Genomic DNA, 18,982 nt, shown 5'->3' with positions numbered 1-18,982 from the left:
TTTCTGTGATATCATTCTTCATAGTCTTGTTGGTTACTTTGAAATAAAAAGCGTGTCAGTTGTCATACAGTTTCTATTCTGGGCTTGGTGGCTGGATTTGGCTCAGTGATGGAAAAGCCAGATTTGGGCACAATCTATAAAAACATCCTCGGAGGGGAACGGGCGGTGTTGTGATGTGGTTCTGCAGAGGGCTCCATTGATGTTTGCACCATCATCTGGCCTGATCCTCTTTAGATGACTTCTCACTCTTCTGGTGACCTCAGTGTCACAGGCCACATGCACAAATGGAAAATGGGACTGTAGCCTTTTGTTAAACATTTTCTCATTCACAGTCATAGAACAGGTTCTATTATTCTGTATTAGAAAAATTGTGCTCCTGAGACACATTTTTGTAAGCTCTTTAGCATTCATAAATTTTTTTCCTGAAGAAGGGGAGGCCATAGATAAACACCAGATTTCAGATCAGAGTAGCAGGTCAGCCCTGATTTGCCTTCAAAAAGAAGAATGAAAGGTACATAATGTTCTCTAATTCTGGCTATTGGAATGTTCTAGAAAATTAAATGAACTTTTTTTTTTCCCATTGAGAATCTACGAGTTCGTCTGAACCACTGCTTCTAAGGACTTTCACAATTTTAGAAAGGTGGGTGTCTGTCCTTAAGAAGCCTCGCCAGAAAGTTGATTCCACAGCCTTTCTCATTAGTCAGCTTTTGTGGACAGCAGTGGCCTTGTCAGGAGGGTTTTCCCTACTTCCATTACCATGTTTCTCTTTAGGTGGATAAGCTGACCCTACCCAGCTGGTCCCAGCCTTTCCAGCAGTAAGGATGATTTGTGTAACATATGCCCTGCTTCATGTTTTATGTTTTTATTCTAAACTGCATTTACTACAGTTATTTATTTTTAAAAAAAACTTCCTTATGCTTTTAATCAGTGACGTGTAGCTGTCAATCAGAAGTTCTGATCAGAATGTGATAAACCAAAGAAACCTGCCTTTTCTGGTCCCACCATATTTTTCACAGGTGAAATGCACAATTAGATTACAAAAATAATTGAATATAGTAACAGACCTTTTTTTAAAAAAGGTTTTATTTATTTATTTATCAGAGAGAGAGAGCACAAGCAGTGGGGAGCAGCAGAGGGAGAGGGAGAAGCAGGCTCCCCGCTGAGCAAGGAGTCGGATGCGGGACTCGATCCCAGGACCCTGGGATCATGACCTGAGCCGAAGGCAGACGCTTAACCGACTGAGCCACCCAGGTGCCAAGATCCTTTTATTACCTTCACAGGCCCTCCTCAGAACGGAGTATTGCCATGTGCAAACATAGAATACAAGAGTCCTTAAGGTGTATGTAGCCCAGACCAGGGGCTCTTCATTGCATCTGCAGTGGGGCTCCCAACCTGTTTTGTGACAGAATACAGTGCACACATATTTGGTGTAATTCTAAATAAAGGAGTCCTGCCTTAGGAAGTAGTTAATTGGAGAATCTTTAAGGTCTATTTTAACTTATTTTTATTTTTTAGGCTTTTATTTTAGTTCCAGTTAACATACAGTGTTATATTAGTTTCAGGTGTACAATATAATGATTCAACACTTCCATACAACACCTGGTGCTCATCACAAGTGCCCTCACCTATTTCCCCCACCCCCCCACCTCCCCTCTGGTAATCACCAATTCTCTATAGGTAAGAGTCTGTTTCAGTTAGTATCCAAAATATATGAAGAACTAATAAAATTCAATACCAAAAAACCAAATAATCCAGTTAAGAAATGGGTAGAAGACATTAATAGACATTTTTCCAAAGAAGACAACCAGATGGCTAACAGACACAAGAAAGGATCCTCAACATCACTCATCATCAGGGAAATACAAATCAGTATTTATAATAGTAAGAGGCAGCAAAATGGAGAAAACACTAAATACTGTAGAACGAGGCCCCGTTGTCACTGTAGTTTCTTTGTCTTACGGTTGAATTGGGTTACTTGGCTCTTCTTCATGTTTTATTGCTGAACTAAATCTGGATATTTCCATAATGCAAGAAGGAAAATGTAGTTTATTTGAACAGTTGTGGTAGGATCCATGTGGTGAATGTTTTATACTCTTTACTAGTCCCACATGTCCTAGAATAACTGCTGTAATGCACCCTGGTCAGGACATATTGTCTCCATGGCCTGCGATCATGGGAATTCACATTGTTGTGTCCCCTTTAGAACATGTGGTGTCTGAAATCTAATGTGAAGTTGTGAAAAAGTATAAGAATGGGGTTTATATCATCATGTGTTCTAAAAGAGGCTTAGAAAATGTGGTGTTTTTTGAATTGCCTCTTTACCAAGTTTTATCCAGTTCATGCGATATTTACAAATCGCTCTTGTATTCACTCTTAATTGTTTTTGTTCTTTCTTGGGTGATTTAAAAGTCTCTGAAGATCAGGTTGTTTTATTTGAGTAGATTATTCCACTTTTTTTGAGCCGTGCCTGAGTCTATCTTTAATCAAGGACTGAGACCTTCGTTTTTATTATATAATGTGTCACAAAAGACTATCATTTTCATATTTGAGAGAGGAAAATAGCAAAAAGTGTTGAAATTTTTCTTGCTTCAAGATAAGTGAAAAGATTATCCTGACTTAATAATGATATTTGTTGTATCTGTCAGTTGAGGAAACAATACTTTTTTGCCTAATAGTATCTGTGGAAGGGTTAAATGTGGCCTTTTGGAATTTGACTTTATCAAGTAAGTGTGTATCTGAATATAAGTTTTGAATGTGTTCCCACTGAGTCCAGTATTCACAGTTACTGGCCTCACACTATATTGACTATATAGTTTTCTTAGTCTTTCGATGTAGTTGTGAATACAAAGAACTTCTGGCTTTTATTGGACTATAGTGATATTTATTGGAATTTTAAGGTAGAAATTAGAAAACCAACTCAGAAAATGTTGACATCAAACCCCATTTGTTTTAATGTAAAAATGTGTATTTATTTTTATATAAATGATCATTAAAAGGTGCATTTATTTGAAAAATACACATGAGCATTTGTATCACACAGATGTACTTGAATAGAATATTATCATTGAAGGTTAGTTTATTAAAGGCTCATTACACTTGGCATTGGTCTACAGTACTTTGTATGAAAAACTCTTTATATGAACTATCTCACTTAAATCTCATGATAATCCTCTGAAGAGGTTTATTCTCAATCCCACTGCACACAGAGGAAAGGGAGGCATACAGAAGTAAACTGTCCAAAGGTTGTGAATCCAGGCAATGGTACTCCAGCCCTTCACTGCAGTTCTTTACTACTTCCCTAAATTTCTTTCTCTAAAAAGAGATGTAGAACATCTATGAGTCAATGCATCTCACTGGGCACACTGTGTTACTTAAAACCCTTTCCTTACTTCCCTCCCATTGAGTCCCTAGAAGGAATGCCAGGTGCTGTGGGTGCTGATAAATAAGACACGTTACTATGTTACTATGATGTTTCTATTGTTGCAGCGCATCATAAGGAGGAGGTGCATCAAGAAAGAGTTCTGGGAATGTTGAAGATCTTTCTGTGATCTCATTTTAGTATTTATTTTTCTTTTGCAGAATCTTATTGTGGACAGGGACAGCTGATTCTGCTTTGTTAAGCATGTGTACAATAAAGATAATTTTCATGGCTCAAAGGCAAGAACTAAAAGGCTAGTAGGCTTTGCATTTTCAAATTCTGGATATTCTTCATACGATGATGGAACATTGATGAGCTTTGGCCATCAGTTCCTGGAAATTGCTGGTCATGGCCAAACCAATGTCTGGTATAATTAACTTTAATACATACTTTGGAGATTGGCCAGTTACATGGGCCAGAGTTGTTATTAACTCACATTGACTTATCAGTGTACACATATATATTTCTACAAATTCAGTGTGTTCTGTTATTTCTCTCAAAACACTGGCATTTTCTTGTAAGAGCCTTGCGTGTGTTTTTCTCCAACATTAGAGCCTTAAGGTTTATATAATAAATTATTATGCCAACAGATATAAAATGATCTGTCCTTTGGGATATTCAACATAACATATTGGTTAGCTTTGTGATTATTTACCCTTCACAACTAGCTCAACAGAAATAATGTCTTTATGCACTCTGTAGCTAATCAAATGTTACAATAACAACAAATACATTTAGAGGTCTTTGATTTCTAACTTGGCCCAAGACATGTCAGTTAAAGCATAGAGAAGATGGCCAGATGGATTAATTTAAAGATAAGCAAGGGCAGTATTAAAAACAAATTAATTAAGATGAAAAACTTACTGGAGTAAAGGAGGGATACAGAATTGCAATCCAAAAGTAATTTACATAGTATATATTGGATTATTCAGCTAAAATAGAAACCCTAGTTCATGGAATTTTAGGACTGGGAAGGAATTTTGTGGTAGGCTGAATAATGCCCCCAAAGAGTCCACCTACAATCCCCCAAACCTGTGGACATGTTACTTCACGTGGCAAAAGGGGCTTTGTAGATTTAAGGGGAGGATTTTGAGGTGGGGAGATTATCTTGGATTATTTGGGCAGGCCCATGTCATCACTAGGGTCCTCAGAGAGGAAGGAGTCAGAGAGAGTCCTAGAAGAAATCATAAGAAAGAGTCAGAGACAGAGGTATGACAGTGGAAGCAGTAGTCAGAGGGATGCAGCCACAAGCCAAGGAATGGGGGCGCCTCCGGAAGCAGGAGAAGGCAAGGAATGGATTTTCCCCTAGAGCCTCTAGGCGACATGCAGCCGTGCCAACACCTTGATTTTAGTGTAGGAAAACTGATTTTCTGCTTCTGACCTCCAGAACTGTAAGATAATCAATTTGTGTCATTTTAAGTTACTAAATACGTGGTAATTTGTTATAGCAGCAATCAGAAACTAGTACAGACCTTAAATATCACATAGTACAGTGACTGCAAGTCTTCCTTAAGTCTTACCAATCAGGTTTTGGGAAGAGGTTCAGACCTGGGGGAAGGAGGAAACACTTATTGGTGATCAGTAAGACTGGAAGATTATGAGAAATTTTTGGTGTTCAAGATTTGTTATTCATATTTCAAAAGAGCACAAATGAGTAATTCGTGGCAAATATAGTACCGCTGGCTTGAGGTAGAGTGGTTCTTGGTTCTTGTAGTTCTGGAAATCCTGAATTTCATTGCTGTCTCTTACTAGTGGTTAAGACCATTGCTTTAAATCCTCCCCAGTCCTCCCTTAAATGAAGGGCTGTCTCAGCGGCCGCAACCATCTTGATTATGTCCACTGCCAGCCAACCATCCTTTGTGTATGTGTGGGAGATGCTCTTTTTTTTTTTTTTTAAAGATTTTATTTATTTATTTGACAGAGAGAGAGAGATAGAGCAGGAACACAAGCAGGGGGAGTGGGAAAGGGAGAAGCAGACTTTCCGCTGAGCAGGGAGCCCGATGTGGGGCTCGATCCCAGGACCCTGGGATCATGACCTGAGCTGAAGGCAGATGCTTAACGACTGAGCCACCCAGGCGCCCCTGGGAGATGCTCTTGAATCCTTTTTGTACTGAACTGGTGGATGGTACATCAGCTCACATTGAGCCTCTCTCTTCCTGACCCCAGAAAAGTTAAGATGGAAACTTTCCCTAACTGGGGCATTTGTTTTTAAACAGTTAACAGAAAGTTTTTTTTTTTTTTTTAATTAAAAAAATTTTGGGGGGGAGCACCTGGGTGGCTCAGTCGTTAAGCATCTGCCTTCAGCTCAGGTCATGATTTCCAGGGTCCTGGAATCGAGCCCCACATTGGGCTCCCTGCTCCGCGGGAAGCCTGCTTCTCCCTCTCCTGCTCTTCCTGCTTGTGTTCCGTCTCTCGCTGTGTCTCTCTCTGTCAAATAAATAAATAAAATCTTTAAAAAATAATAAAAATAAAAATAAAAATAATTTATTTTATCCCTGTGCTTTCCTGTGCATTTGAATACATTTTCTTTTCTTCTGTTTTATGAAAATGAGGATGATTTGGTTCACTTCTGTTTTATTTGGTCTGCTTGAAAATCATGTTTTGCCTTTTTTTGAGCCAGTTGATCTTTTTTCACTTAGAGTGTGTTATTTTCTAAGTCATTAGATGTTTTGTGTTTCTCTTGCACCTTAGCCAAGTACTCTCTGATCCTTTTAAACCATAGCTTCCAGAACTAAATTTGGTTGTTTAGTTTTTTCATTGGGTCTAGTCAGTGATAAAAGTAAGAGTACCTTTTCATGAATGTGAGAGAACCACCCTGCCGTTGTTCACAAAATCAAGCACCTTTGAAACTTCATTCATTATGTCTTGTCTTTTTTTAAATTCATGCAATAACCAGGCTTAGCAGTCTATTTTAGTTATTTCAATATAATGCACTTTCTCTCTAGGTCTGTTTTTTATATTCATGCTTAAAGTGCTATATTACTATTATTTTTTCTTTCTTTCTTTTTTTAAATAGGCTCCATATCCAACATGGGGCTTGAACTCACCACTGCTCTGAGATCAAGAGTTGCATGCTCTTCCAACTGAGCCAGCCAGGAGCCCCTAAAAATACTGTATTATTATTAAAGTATTAAAATGATATTTATGTTCATATTTGAGGTTTAGTAATAATAAGCCCCATTTATTGAGCATAAGCTTTGGTTCCTGGAGAATTTTTTAAAAAATATTTTATGTTATTGCCACTGTACAAAATACTAAATTTTAAAGTAGGTACCCCAACCAAAGAGTCCATTTGACATTGCAGAAATGCTTGGTCCAAGACAGTGTGAAAAGAGCCACAGTACTGAATATGGTTTACATTACCACATGAAGAGTGGGAACATAAATTGTCAGTATTTTGCCTTACTTCTTTTGTTTTCAAGAATGAATGAAAACTCTGACTTGGTATAGATTATGACATTAGGATAACAATGTGCTGTTTAAAAAGAAAGCAATCTTTTCTTTAGAGAACATTTTAAAATTATACTCAAGTGTCGAACTGTTAAAATCCCCAAAATGACAGGAGAATTTGTGGTTGAAGAACTTAAAGTCTTATGAGGTGGTGAGTTTGGGTGACCGTGGTCTGGAGTGAACTAATGACTGCCCTTAATTTTATTTTCACTAGAATAAAACTACAGCTAGCCCACTGAGGGGGAAAGATGATGAAGTAGTTGAAAGAGATGAAATAGTTCATTCTGTCCAGGTAATTTCTAACTCCCACCCTGAGTAATTTTTCAGAATAGACTTCCCCAGCATTCAGCAGGTTCTCATAAAAGTTATACATTGTGGTAGATACTTTGTATACTGAGACACATTTTTCTCCTGTGTCTATTTGTTCATGCAGATATTTATTTTGTTTTATAGCTCTTAGCATTGTTGAAACTTTCTGGGCTCTCAATTATTCTCAAAGAACACTGTGAATTGGATTTTTGGAACTCCTTCAAGCAGAGATAAATAGGTATTTCTCAAGCCTGTTCTATGCAGAGTTTTCTGTAGCCCTTGGCAGGATGTGGGCTTATAGTAACAGCTGGTTACTACTCTGTGGGAAAACTGAGACACAGAGAGTCCTTAAGTAACCTGCTCGACATCAACATAACTAGTAAACTGGAGCTGTTAACTAAGCAAAAAACCTCTCAAGTTGCCTGACTATACTACTGTATTATAAAGTAGTTAAAAGTTCAGACTCTTGAGGCAGAAAGACCTGAGTTTGAATCCCAGCTTAACTGTATACTGAGAAAGTTGTACAAATGGAATAGCACCTCATGAAGAGCCAGCATTAGCCATTGTGCCAAAATAGATCTACATTCTTGCTTCTTTTTGTTAGATAGAGGAATGCAGCTCTACAGCCTTATTTATTTCACTGAGGACTGGGCTTGAATCACTTGCTCTACATTCTAATTCTTGATGGAGGTTTTTAAAAGATGATTAGGGATAGAATGAAACAATAGATGAGAAATCATTTGTAAATTGCATTACAATAGGAGAGCATGAAGTTAAGTATTTCAAATGAAGTTAATTTTTTTCCACCATAAAAAGTTGTACGTTTTCCTCCTTTTGGCAACTGTGAAACTGGGAAGATCCCAGCTGGGCCAAGGACATCGATCTCATTGGCTTCCTAGCCCTTCGAAGTTTCTCCGAAACCCTTCAATGACATGGTTTGATCCCCCCACAAAAGTATACATTCTCATAGAAAATTGGGAAAATGTATTTAAAAAAGAGGAGAAATAAAACAATGATCTCTTGTATAACTGCTTAGAGGTAACTGTTTTGTTTCCTTTTAGCCTCGGTTTCTGTTTTTGTTTTAACATAAATTGTTATTTAGGAACATTTAGTGATCCCAGAAGGAAGATGATATAAAAGTGAATTTGATAAAAGAATACTTGTCACTTGATGTCTTTTTTCCCTCCCAATTACAAGACCCCTAATAATTTAGGCTCTTCATTATCACTTTTAAAGATGTAGAAAATCAATTATCAGCTATTTGGGCAATATAGAGGCCATTTTAAAGCTCTTTTCAGGTCTACTTTTGGGGAGGTGTCAATTCCTCTGTTGCTTTAATCTGTTCCTAGCAGAACCTGTGTTAAAAATGGGGAGGCCTGATTTGGCAGTAGTTACTGTGAAAAGTAACAGGGCATCTTAAATGACCATAACTTTTGTATGAGCCAGCAATGTGTTGTGATGGCTGTAAATGCCAATGCAGACTTGGGCATTGTCAGTAAAAGATCTCAGGATGGGATTTTCTTGCTGTGCCCTATGCATCTAGATCACATCCAGCATATTGTGTTCACTCTGGGGGCCTGAGGTTTGAGCTGGATATTGACAATGTAGAAACAGGTGACTAGGACAGCAGTGGGTTCTGTCAGCACTGAATAGTTGAAAGAATTGAGGATGTTTTGCTTAGTAGGCATCCTAGGAGCGCTCAGAGGAGTCCACATATGAAAGAGGGAGTAGACTCATTAAGGCTCCAGATGGCCAAACTACAGACCTTGGAAAGCAATGAGATGGGGGTTCTCTTTGGCTGATATGAGTGTGTACGTGTGTGTGTGTGTGTGTGTGTGTGTGATGTAATTTTTGGGATTGTCTAGTAATGGAATAGACCTCTGGAAGGAGTAAGTTTCTGGTTACTGAAAGTATTTAAGCTGAGGTTGGATGGATCCCTGCCAAGAACTACCATAAAATGCATTTCTTCTCTGGATTCACTCACTCACTCACTCACTCACTCACTCACTCACTCACTCACTCACTTCTTATTGAGCCCTGCCTATGTGTCAAGCATGGTGCTCAGTGCTGAGGAGACAGAGATCACTACTATGGGCAAGAAGCTGGATTAAATAACCCCAAAGATCCCATTTTGGTTGCGGTTGAAAGAAATTGCTTGATGCTTCGATTTCTTTTGCCTTGATAAAAGTGTAGAGCTCTGATGTGTGTCTTACTCTCTCTTTGAAACACTCCAGCATGTTGCTATCACATTGTCTCATGGGATGCGGAGTTATGCTTCATATCACTCTCAGAAAGATTGGAGGCCTTTAACTCCTGTACATGACAATATTTTATTTCTCCAGCTTTGAACGTGGAGGTTAAAGTTGAATGTGGAGTCAGCTTTTGATGGAATAATGTTGATTTTTCATGGCAAGTGTTTAATTCCAGGCTGACTTACATAAGTTTTTAAAGATGCAAGATTTATCAGAAAGTATCATGAGAGAACATAATGCTTATTAAATGTAAGGTGATATTATTTACTAATGTTGGAAATTCATTGTACTTAAAACATAAGAGTCAGGTTCTAAGGTTACACTTACTTCTTGAGAGGAGTTATCATTTGTGTATATGGAGAGATTAAACCTCCAACTTCAATATTTGTAGATTGATCATATATCTGGATTAGTTCTAGCCCCTCTTGTAGAGATCGGCTAGTACCAGGAAGAGCTGAGGTGCCAAGAACAAAGTGTGCAGATTTGGAGGTGATGTTGGGGTCTCTGTACATTTTGGCCCATCATGTAAGGCCAACTGTTCATTTGTTTTATGTCTAGGTTTGGAATTCACCCAGTTGCAGGCCGGATGCCTGGTCAGCTTAATGTGCTGCTGGCTGAGGCTGGGGTGCCATATGATATTGTGTTGGAAATGGACGAGATCAACCATGATTTCCCAGGTAAGTAGTGGGGGCGATGGTGAAGCTTGTTCTTCGTCCTAATTATGTCTTAGGACATAAATTTTGGGATTACTGAAGACCTACTAGTCTGATGAAGAGTAACCTGCTCCTAGGAGGTGTGCAGTTGAAATGAAATAAACGAAAGACAGTACTGAATAAGGTACAACAGGCTTGTGAGCGGCATGGGTAGTTTTGGGGCCTAGGAGGAGATCGGAAGGGTGGTGAAAATCTCAGGAGGCAGTGGAAGAGGGACTCTGAAGAGACCTGGCTTTGGGATCCAGGTTCTGACTCCACTTTTGGAACTAGATACTCAGCCTCAGTTTCCTCATTTATAAAATTGCTTCTATTGATAATTTAATGTCTAATTCTTGTCAGCATCTGAGATTTTACTGGCTTCCAGTTGTACCAACTCATGATCAAGAAAGTAGTTTTCTGTTTTCCTTTAAAGTACTGGGACTTCACTAGATAAGGTGCCATGCTTTATGGCTGTCGTTGGGTAGATGTTGAATGTTAATGACATTTGGCTCAAGATCATGTTTGTTAAAATTAAACCGGTTCCCTCTGGCAAGTATCCACTGTAAACTTAAAAAATACTGTTTATTAGAGGAAAATAATGAAGTTGTGTGTATATCTACATTCACATGGCATTTTTGGCAAAGTTCTAAGGTAATTTATATTATAGTCCTTAAAGAGGGAATTTGGGGCATTTTATGCCCCTTTTCAGATTTCACTGTTGCTAAATTATGTGTGAAACCTGCCAGTTCCAGGAATTATGGACCCAGCTTTTAATACAGTACAGACCCTTAGACCATTTTCTTTTAGACGTCAAAATAGCATCTTATGGGGGTCATTTTAAAAGATGAAAATGGGATGCAAATCTTATAAAATAATATAACTGGCAGGATCATTGTGAGATAATAAAAAAACTGTAAAGTCAGATTAGGCAGATCCCCTGGGGGGAGGGGAAGCATAATAATGCAAGCTCGTCAGGGTGCTCAGGCTGAGATGCAGGACCTACTGCTTTTTAGCTGTGTGACATTGGCTAGGTTACCGAGCCTCTCTGATAAAGCTCTTTGTACGGTGTCTGGCACAAGTGTGCGTCCTATAAATATTACCTTCTGTTATTGTTTTAAAGTCCAGATCACTATAATTTGCCTGGAAAAAGTGAAAATGACCCATTTGAGTTTTTTATTTACTCTTTTTTTCCTTTATTATGTAGACACTGATTTGGTTCTTGTGATTGGAGCTAATGACACTGTGAATTCAGCAGCTCAAGAAGACCCCAACTCTATTATTGCAGGCATGCCAGTCCTCGAGGTCTGGAAATCAAAGCAGGTAAGGTTTCAGACTTGTGTTTCATTCTAATAATCAAATGTCTCCTACAACATGCACCCAGAGCTGTCCTGGTTCACTTGGTGAGGAGCACTGATGCCTTTTGGGAGCCCCAGGAGCTAGAGTGGGTGTAGGGCCCAGCTCTCCGTATCCAGCTTCTGTCTATTCGGTGGTCACCAGAGAACCCAAGTAGATGCCCTGGTCACCATTTGAACTAGATAATATTATGTGGGTGGATTAACAAAATCTGTAACCACAGCTGAAAAAAGAGCTGTGAGCTTTTGGAATGAGCCTGGCTGACTTCCAGATAGAGTCCAGTGAAGCAGATGGCTTCCCTCTGGGACAGTGAGTCAGTATCATCGCCTTCATATACGAAGACGAGCACATTTTTTCATTTAATTTTTTTGAAAGGGAATTTGTTGTTGTTATGGAGTGTCCAGAAGAAAGGTGATTTAGAAATCCAAACTATAAAATGGCATAAGGAAGCAAGGCGTGCTCACGTACATCACCTCTGTGGAAGCTAACTGCTGTGTTATAGAGAGCTCAGAGACTTCTACATTTCCCCTGCCCTGGCGGAGGACAGGTCTCTTTACCACTCTCAGGTCAGATCTGCATTTTAACAGTCATAATTATGTGATGTACCTTTCCCTTTAATTTTGTTTCTTTTTATTATAAATATGTGAGCTTGAAATTGATGGTGGGTGAGATATGCACTTGTTCATGTGTAGATGAAAAACTATTGCATTGGTCATCAATATTTGAGAGTTTGCAGAATGCATTTTGGTACTAAGGCTGTGTGAAGTGTAAGTAAGTTTATATTGCTTTCATTTTTGGATAGATTACATGTCTTAGACTACTATAGAAAGGCTTTCATTTCCTTAAGAACTAACTTGATATTTAACTGAATAGCACCATCCATAATTCATGTAATTGTAAATGACTGTGACACATCAATATTAGAGATAGCCTTACTTCTTCCATTTTGCTTTGTAGGAGCATAATATTAGTTATTAGCTCTGTCTTGTGACAGGCTAGATTGTTCTTTGGGCTTTTGTCTTGGAACCTTCTGATCTACTTTAAAGTGTTGGAATAAGAATCACACCATTTTCCCACTCAGCTACATTTACCTTAGGATTTGTAGCAGAAGTTTATACGCTAAATTTGTTCTCTTAAGCCCATTCAGAGAAAGATACTTATTTTTCTGACTAGAAAATGTTACATAGTCTTTATGGAAGAAAAGCACTGAGAAGAAAATCTCTTGTAATCTTATTATTCATAGATAAACTATTGTTAACATGATTTTTGTCTCAGGGATAGGAGTAAGGGCAAATGAAAGTTAATACAATGTAAACATGCCTTTAGAAAGCACTCCCTGGGGCACCTGGGTGGCTCAGTTGGTTAAGCGACTGCCTTCAGCTCAGGTCATGATCTTGGAGTCCCTGGATCGAGTCCCGCATCCGGCTCCCTGCTTGGCAGGGAGTCTGCTTCGCCCTCTGACCCTTCCCCCTCTCATGTGCTCTCTCTCATTCTCTCTCTCTCAAATAAATAAATAAAATCTTAAAAAAAAAAAAAAAAAAAGAAAGCACTCCCTGGAATTGTGTAAGACTGTTGAATCACAGACCTGTACCTCTGAAACAATACGTTATATGTTAAAAAAAAGAAGATAGTAGGAAGGGAAAATGAAGGGGGGGGAATCAGAGGGGGAGACGAACGAACCATGAGAGACTTTGGACTCTGAGAAACAAACAGGGTTTTAAAGGGGAAGGGGGGATGGGGGGATGGGTGAGCCTGGTGATGGGTATTAAGGAGGGCACATATTGAATGGAGCACTGGGTGTTATACGCAAACAATGGATCGTGGATCACTACATCAAAAACTAATGATGTATTGTATGGTGACTAACAAACGTAATAAAAAATTTACCACCAGGAAAAAAAAAAAAGCAAGCAAGCAAGCACTCCCTGTGTATTGTAGAAGTCTGTGTACTCAGGAGTTAGTAGTGGTATGTGCTTCATTCAAAGCTAGGGCAGGGCAGGGTCAGCCTGTCTATCATGTCCCAGTCAGGTCTGTTCAATACACTCACTCTCTCAGTTCATCTTTGCTCCTTAGGTCATCGTTATGAAGAGGTCCTTGGGTGTTGGCTATGCTGCAGTGGACAATCCAATCTTCTACAAACCTAACACGGCCATGCTTCTAGGCGATGCTAAGAAGACCTGCGATGCACTGCAGGCGAAAGTGAGAGAATCCTACCAGAAGTAAATTTTAAAGACCAAGCTGTTGTCTGACGAAGCCACTTCTTCCATTGTGGGAACAGGCAAATAAAGTAATCACTCTATACAGCTGATAGACATCTGTAGCAAAGCTCTTGGAAGAGAAAGAAGACTGAAGAAAGCAAAGCAAGCAGGGAGATTTTTCAGGAACAGTGATCCCTTGATGTAAAAAAAAAAGATTGAGAATTCTACATGTCTTCCTGTGCATATTTTTTGTGTTATGAATTTCAAAAGTATTTTATAAAAGGAGAAAGAACAGCCTTATTTTAGTTCTAATCCATTTGGATTTTTTTTAATTCTTCCGCAGTAGTCAGAGTGTTTAAGAAATTAAATCTTTAGGATCTTAGTACTTACATTATATATATGGATCTGAAAAATCTGACCCTGTAAACATTACAGCTACCTTCATTTATGTTTTTTGCAACAAATGTTACTAATTTGAAACTTTTGTCAACTTTTGAGCTATCCTCTTACCATTTAACCATAATCTGAATTAACCATATCAAATTGGCTTCAACTTTTTGAACTGTACTTCCAATTCTAGGTTTCAGGGATGTATTTTCTGACTTCTATTTTAATATATTAAAGGACTAGATAATCTTTCAGAGATGCTGGGAACAAATCATTTGCTTTGTATGTTTCATCAGGACACCAATGAAACATGTAATTTGAAATCAGTATTGTATTTTTAAAAATCCCATTTCCAATCAGATCTTTTTTTAATTTCAATCAATTTATACTGTGTATTACTATATTAAGTGCACTTGAATGGAATTCAAGTATTTGACTAATCAAATGAGTTCATCATGTTTGCATAGAGATGTAGCAATTGTCTCTGGTAACAAAGGGCTAAAGTGAATAGTTCTGCCTGTTACTAACATCTGGGGAAGACTTGCTACTATGAAATAGATGAAATTAATCAGTCTCTTAACTGTTGGCAAGAATTTTTTATCCAAATCAGAGTGTGTTTTGAGGTCTTATGTAATTGATGACATTTGAGAAAAATGGTGGCACTTTTTTTTTAGCTACCTATTTGTTTATCTAAGCACCAGTAAAAATCATGTCTTTTTGCAGTAAAAGTGTAGATTTTCTTTGTGACTTTGCTACTGTTCCAAAAGCTCCTTATAGGTGAATGTGTGAGGAATACTTGGAATATCTGCCTCTCTATTTAACGAATTTGGTACTAAGTTTCTCGAAACAATTATAAACACATAAAAACTATTTCTAAACCAGAAAGAGAAATAACTGGTGTGAAATTTTTTACTGCTATACTCGTGTTTACTCAGTTTACAACTCACAGTATCTGTTGGTTTGGTAGTCAGCTTCTGTTTTGCTGTGCCTGAGATTAAAATCTGTGTGTGTGTGTGTGTTTGTGTGTTTGTGTACATATGTTTTAAAAGCAGGAAAGACTCCTTTTTAATTTTTAAGTGGTAAATGCAATTTGCTACTGGATCTCAGATCATTAATAAGCTAAAGTCTGAATTATATCATGAAAGTTCTACTAGAAAAAACTAAATAGTATCTTTATTTATGTCCTTTTCCCTTTCTCAAAGTAGTAGGTACATCTGGAAAGCAGCAACTTGGATTTTTTGTTGTTGTTGTTTTTGAGATAATTCCTGCATTGAGCTTGAACTAAAAATAATTATACTTGGATTTATTTACTTTTGTTGTTTATAGTAAGTATTTTTAAAAGTACGAACCTCATTCTTTGCTGCTCACTAGTCCTTGGTCATTCAGTTGTGTTAACTGAATTGAACCAACATCCAGTTGGTTTGTTTTTTTTTTTTTACTTTATTGGTTATGCTACTTAAATGAATTTAGATACATAATTTCTTAAAGTAATACTCCTAAAAGTTGGTGGCCTTGGATTATTTATGGTAAAGTCTAATATCAACAAAAATAATCTTCATCCATCCTGTTTTATTACTCTTTTTTTCTGCTAAGTCATACAACTGGAAGGTCTGACTCCTTTTTATTCTTGTATTGCTCACAGTATATATTGATATTCAACTAGAAATAATTTTTTAAAAAATCCATTGTACCTCAGAGGCTGTTACCAAAAAAAAAAAAGAATTACACATAGGCAGTGAAAGGCTAATGTTGATGTGTCTTTTAGGCCTTTTTAACAATCCTTTTTTTCCTCTTGTTTGTCATAAATTGGGAGTTTGTGTTTAAAGTTATGCATCTAAGTAAAGAATGTATATAAGTAAATGTATAAATTTTAATACATTATATGTATGTTTCTGTCTAACTGTGGACAGTTTTCTGGCATATAAATCTTTTTATCATTCTCTCTATTTTTTCTAGGGATTGGAATAGAGAGGAGTGAGAGAGAGAGGACTAATCTTTTTCTGCATTGGGCGTTTCAGGCGTTTATGGACTCAGGGAATAACAGTTAGGTATTTGGTAATGAATCTGGATAGTGGGCCTTGGCCTTTCTGAATCGATCCAAGTCATGGCCCTAACTTTTAGATTTTGCTGTTTTGTCATACAACACAAATATGGGATATATTATGCATCAGTCAGCTTTAGGGTTTAGTTCAATTTATCCTATCCCAAAGCCTTATTATGTGTAATTAATAACTCATAACCCATGTGTTCATCTGACTGAGAGGCAAATTTTCAAGTCCCTTAAGGCATAAGTCTTATGAGTTAAAGCATTTTAGAACTGGAAAGTTGGATAGCTCTTTTGGATAGCTAGGGGAGATAGTTCAAATGTCTAATTTATAGCTCCTGCCAGTTTTTGAGAGTCTTTGCCAACAAATATTATTGGGTCAGAATGGTAAAAGAAAAAAAAAAACAAAAACAAAAAAACAAAACCCTATACTCCAGAGGCAGCAACTTGACATTCCTGCTGCTCTTTAGATTCTCAAAGGAAAGAAGGATGAGTTTAATTAACAAGGAGGGGAAAAAAAACTTTAAGTGAAACTTTAAAAGTGTTAGTGTAGTAAAGGAGCAGAAATTTTGAAGCTCTTAAGATTGTTGTTCTTAAACTTTTAGAAGTTACATATTGGGCTAAGGAATTAAACTGTTCACTATTTAAGTGGTTATATAGACATTTACCATGGTGTATACTGTAATTCTGGATGGAAACCTTTTGTATAAAATAGTGATGGAGATGATGAGACAGTAATTAGAATGTTGAATATTTGAAACTCTGACATACAATGATTAAGATAATGGTAGAAAAAGATAGTTGGATCTGGGTAGATAATTTATTTGGGGAAGAATGGAAAACCATAATGGATAGGTAGAGAAAGGCCAGTTTAGGATTATGGAGAACTTTAAAAGCTGGAACTCAAGTAGTGGGGAGATACTACATCTCTGTTATGTTGTTGATTGTGAAAGCATATGACTACCTCATTCTATATAAAATATTTGTACTTCATATTCTTGCCAAAGATCACAACTTTGAACTCTATTTTCCAGTTCTTTCCAAAAGCCCATTTCTGAAGAAGAATAACTAATGAAAAGATAGCCTAAAGGATATGGCGTCCAGTTTGCCCCTGGACATTTCAGATTTTGCTCAGAGACCAAGCCAGCCCTTCAGACGTCTGGGTGCTTGGGCTCTGTTGGGTGGGTCATTGTGGATAACAACGACATGAGGGGCTGGAATGGAAGGTGGGGGGAGAGGGATCTAGCTCACTTCAGGGGATTATGAGTGTGGGAGAGGTACATGTGTCAGCAATAGAATGGTGGGGAGTAAAAGTGGTTGTCACAGACTTTGAGAAGAATTGAGGTGATGTGGATCTGGGGTACACAGGTGACACATGGGAAGATGGTGGCTAGTTCCTTCTCCCAATGATGGAGAGATGTGAAGAAGGAATTGAGAACTTAGGGCAAGGGGTTGGAGGTGTTCCTATTTATTATAAAGACAGAAGAGTAAGATCTAAGAACTTTCTCATCCTCCTTCCTGTTGTATTTGGGAAGATGAAAAGCACAACACAAAGTGATCTGATGTATAGGGAATAGTAAAAACCCGTGGAAATGGACCATTCAGAAATTCAGATAAGGCCATTTTTTCCCCCATCCACCTACTTTGTTTTTGGCTTACCACAGGAAAAACAAAACTTGGAAACTTCTCCAGTAAGGCGTAGAACTAGATTTAGCCAGTGAACTTTTATCTAAATCAGCCCTTCTCTGGACCCGATTTTCCAAAAGCCAGTGAACCGCTGTCAGCCAGCCTTGCCTTCCCCCCCTTCTTTCTTCCAGTTTGGGAGTGTACTTTCTACAAGAGTACAGTGCTTACACTGATGCAGCAGGGTCTGTGCCTGGTGAATTCCATCCAGACCTTGGGATTCTAGTCCTCTACTACACACACACACACACACACACACACACACACACACACAGATATGCTGGGTTCAAACTGAAAGGTCACCTCTAAACCTCTAGAGAAATGGGAGAAAGTCTGACTGGGTAACTGCCTTCTGTTATGTCAGTAGGGAGATAACTCCTTTCCCAGAGGGATGAAACAGAATGTCATGGCTTTATCTTAGAATGTTTTGTCACTACTCTGAGTTTACTGGAACACTATGCTTCAGAAATCAGTCCTAGAAAAGGCCTTTAAAAGCTTTCAGGGCTTTACTGATTCGTGGAAAATTTTGTTCTTGCAAATTATAGCCGGCTCTGTGGTTTTGTCCCATTGGGGTATCTATGAGCATGGAAGCTTAGACATACTTTAGGTCCACTTTGTGTCTGATTGTGGATAACTGCGTCGTTAGTGTTGGGTGTAATTATAGTAACTTGGAAACATGCTCATATAAAGATTAGAATCATCATTGTAAATGAGACCAATAGAACATTCAAAGACTATGACAAAATCTTATGAAAATCTTATCCTACACGGAAGAATTTTAGAGTACTGTACTGCTTTGGTCCTTGCTGTCATGCATCTCACCCAGAATACTGTCTGTGTAAGCATCACGAATGGGTAGGATTTTAATGGTGAATACAGGAAAAGTAGTTGGATGATGGCATCACTATGAAAAGTGTTACTGTTTTCTACATAATGAATCACTCTTGGTAATGGCTACATTTCTGGAGGGTCTCACCTTTTGCTAAATTAAACATAAAGGCATTTTAATAAGTATGTTACCATGGGTGTGGGGGGGAGGGAAGGAAGTACATTTTTATGTGTGTTCCACATGGAATTCTGTTTAGGACTCATTATCTGGAAGTTTATCTTAACCTTTTTTTTTTATTATTATTATTCCAGATAGAAAGACTCTGCCCTCTTACTCATTTTATTTATTTATTTATTTATTTATTTAT

General features: G+C 37.9%; 1 protein-coding gene across 4 annotated transcripts in view; it reads left to right on the top strand.

The window, feature by feature from the left end:
• NNT (nicotinamide nucleotide transhydrogenase) overlaps window positions 1–14,953 on the top strand; it is a 92,336-nt gene extending 77,383 nt beyond the window's left edge. For all 4 annotated transcript variants that reach the window (XM_045903693.3, XM_045903675.3, XM_045903665.3 and 1 more), the window contains exons 20-22: window positions 9,988–10,106; window positions 11,326–11,441; window positions 13,548–14,953. In XM_045903693.3, the coding sequence (XP_045759649.1) occupies window positions 9,988–10,106; window positions 11,326–11,441; window positions 13,548–13,697 (385 nt within the window). In that variant the 3' untranslated portion in view covers window positions 13,698–14,953. The remainder of the gene's footprint in view (window positions 1–9,987; window positions 10,107–11,325; window positions 11,442–13,547) is intronic.
• Window positions 14,954–18,982: the final 4,029 nt, after the last annotated feature.

The sequence above is a fragment of the Mirounga angustirostris genome, unplaced genomic scaffold, assembly GCF_029215605.1.
Source record: "Mirounga angustirostris isolate CCGP_5_RB_7025 unplaced genomic scaffold, mMirAng1.0.hap1 SCAF_7, whole genome shotgun sequence".
NCBI classification, from domain to species: domain Eukaryota; kingdom Metazoa; phylum Chordata; class Mammalia; order Carnivora; family Phocidae; genus Mirounga; species Mirounga angustirostris.
Note: the sequence above shows the minus strand (reverse complement) of the source record. Positions and strands in the feature narration are given on the sequence as shown.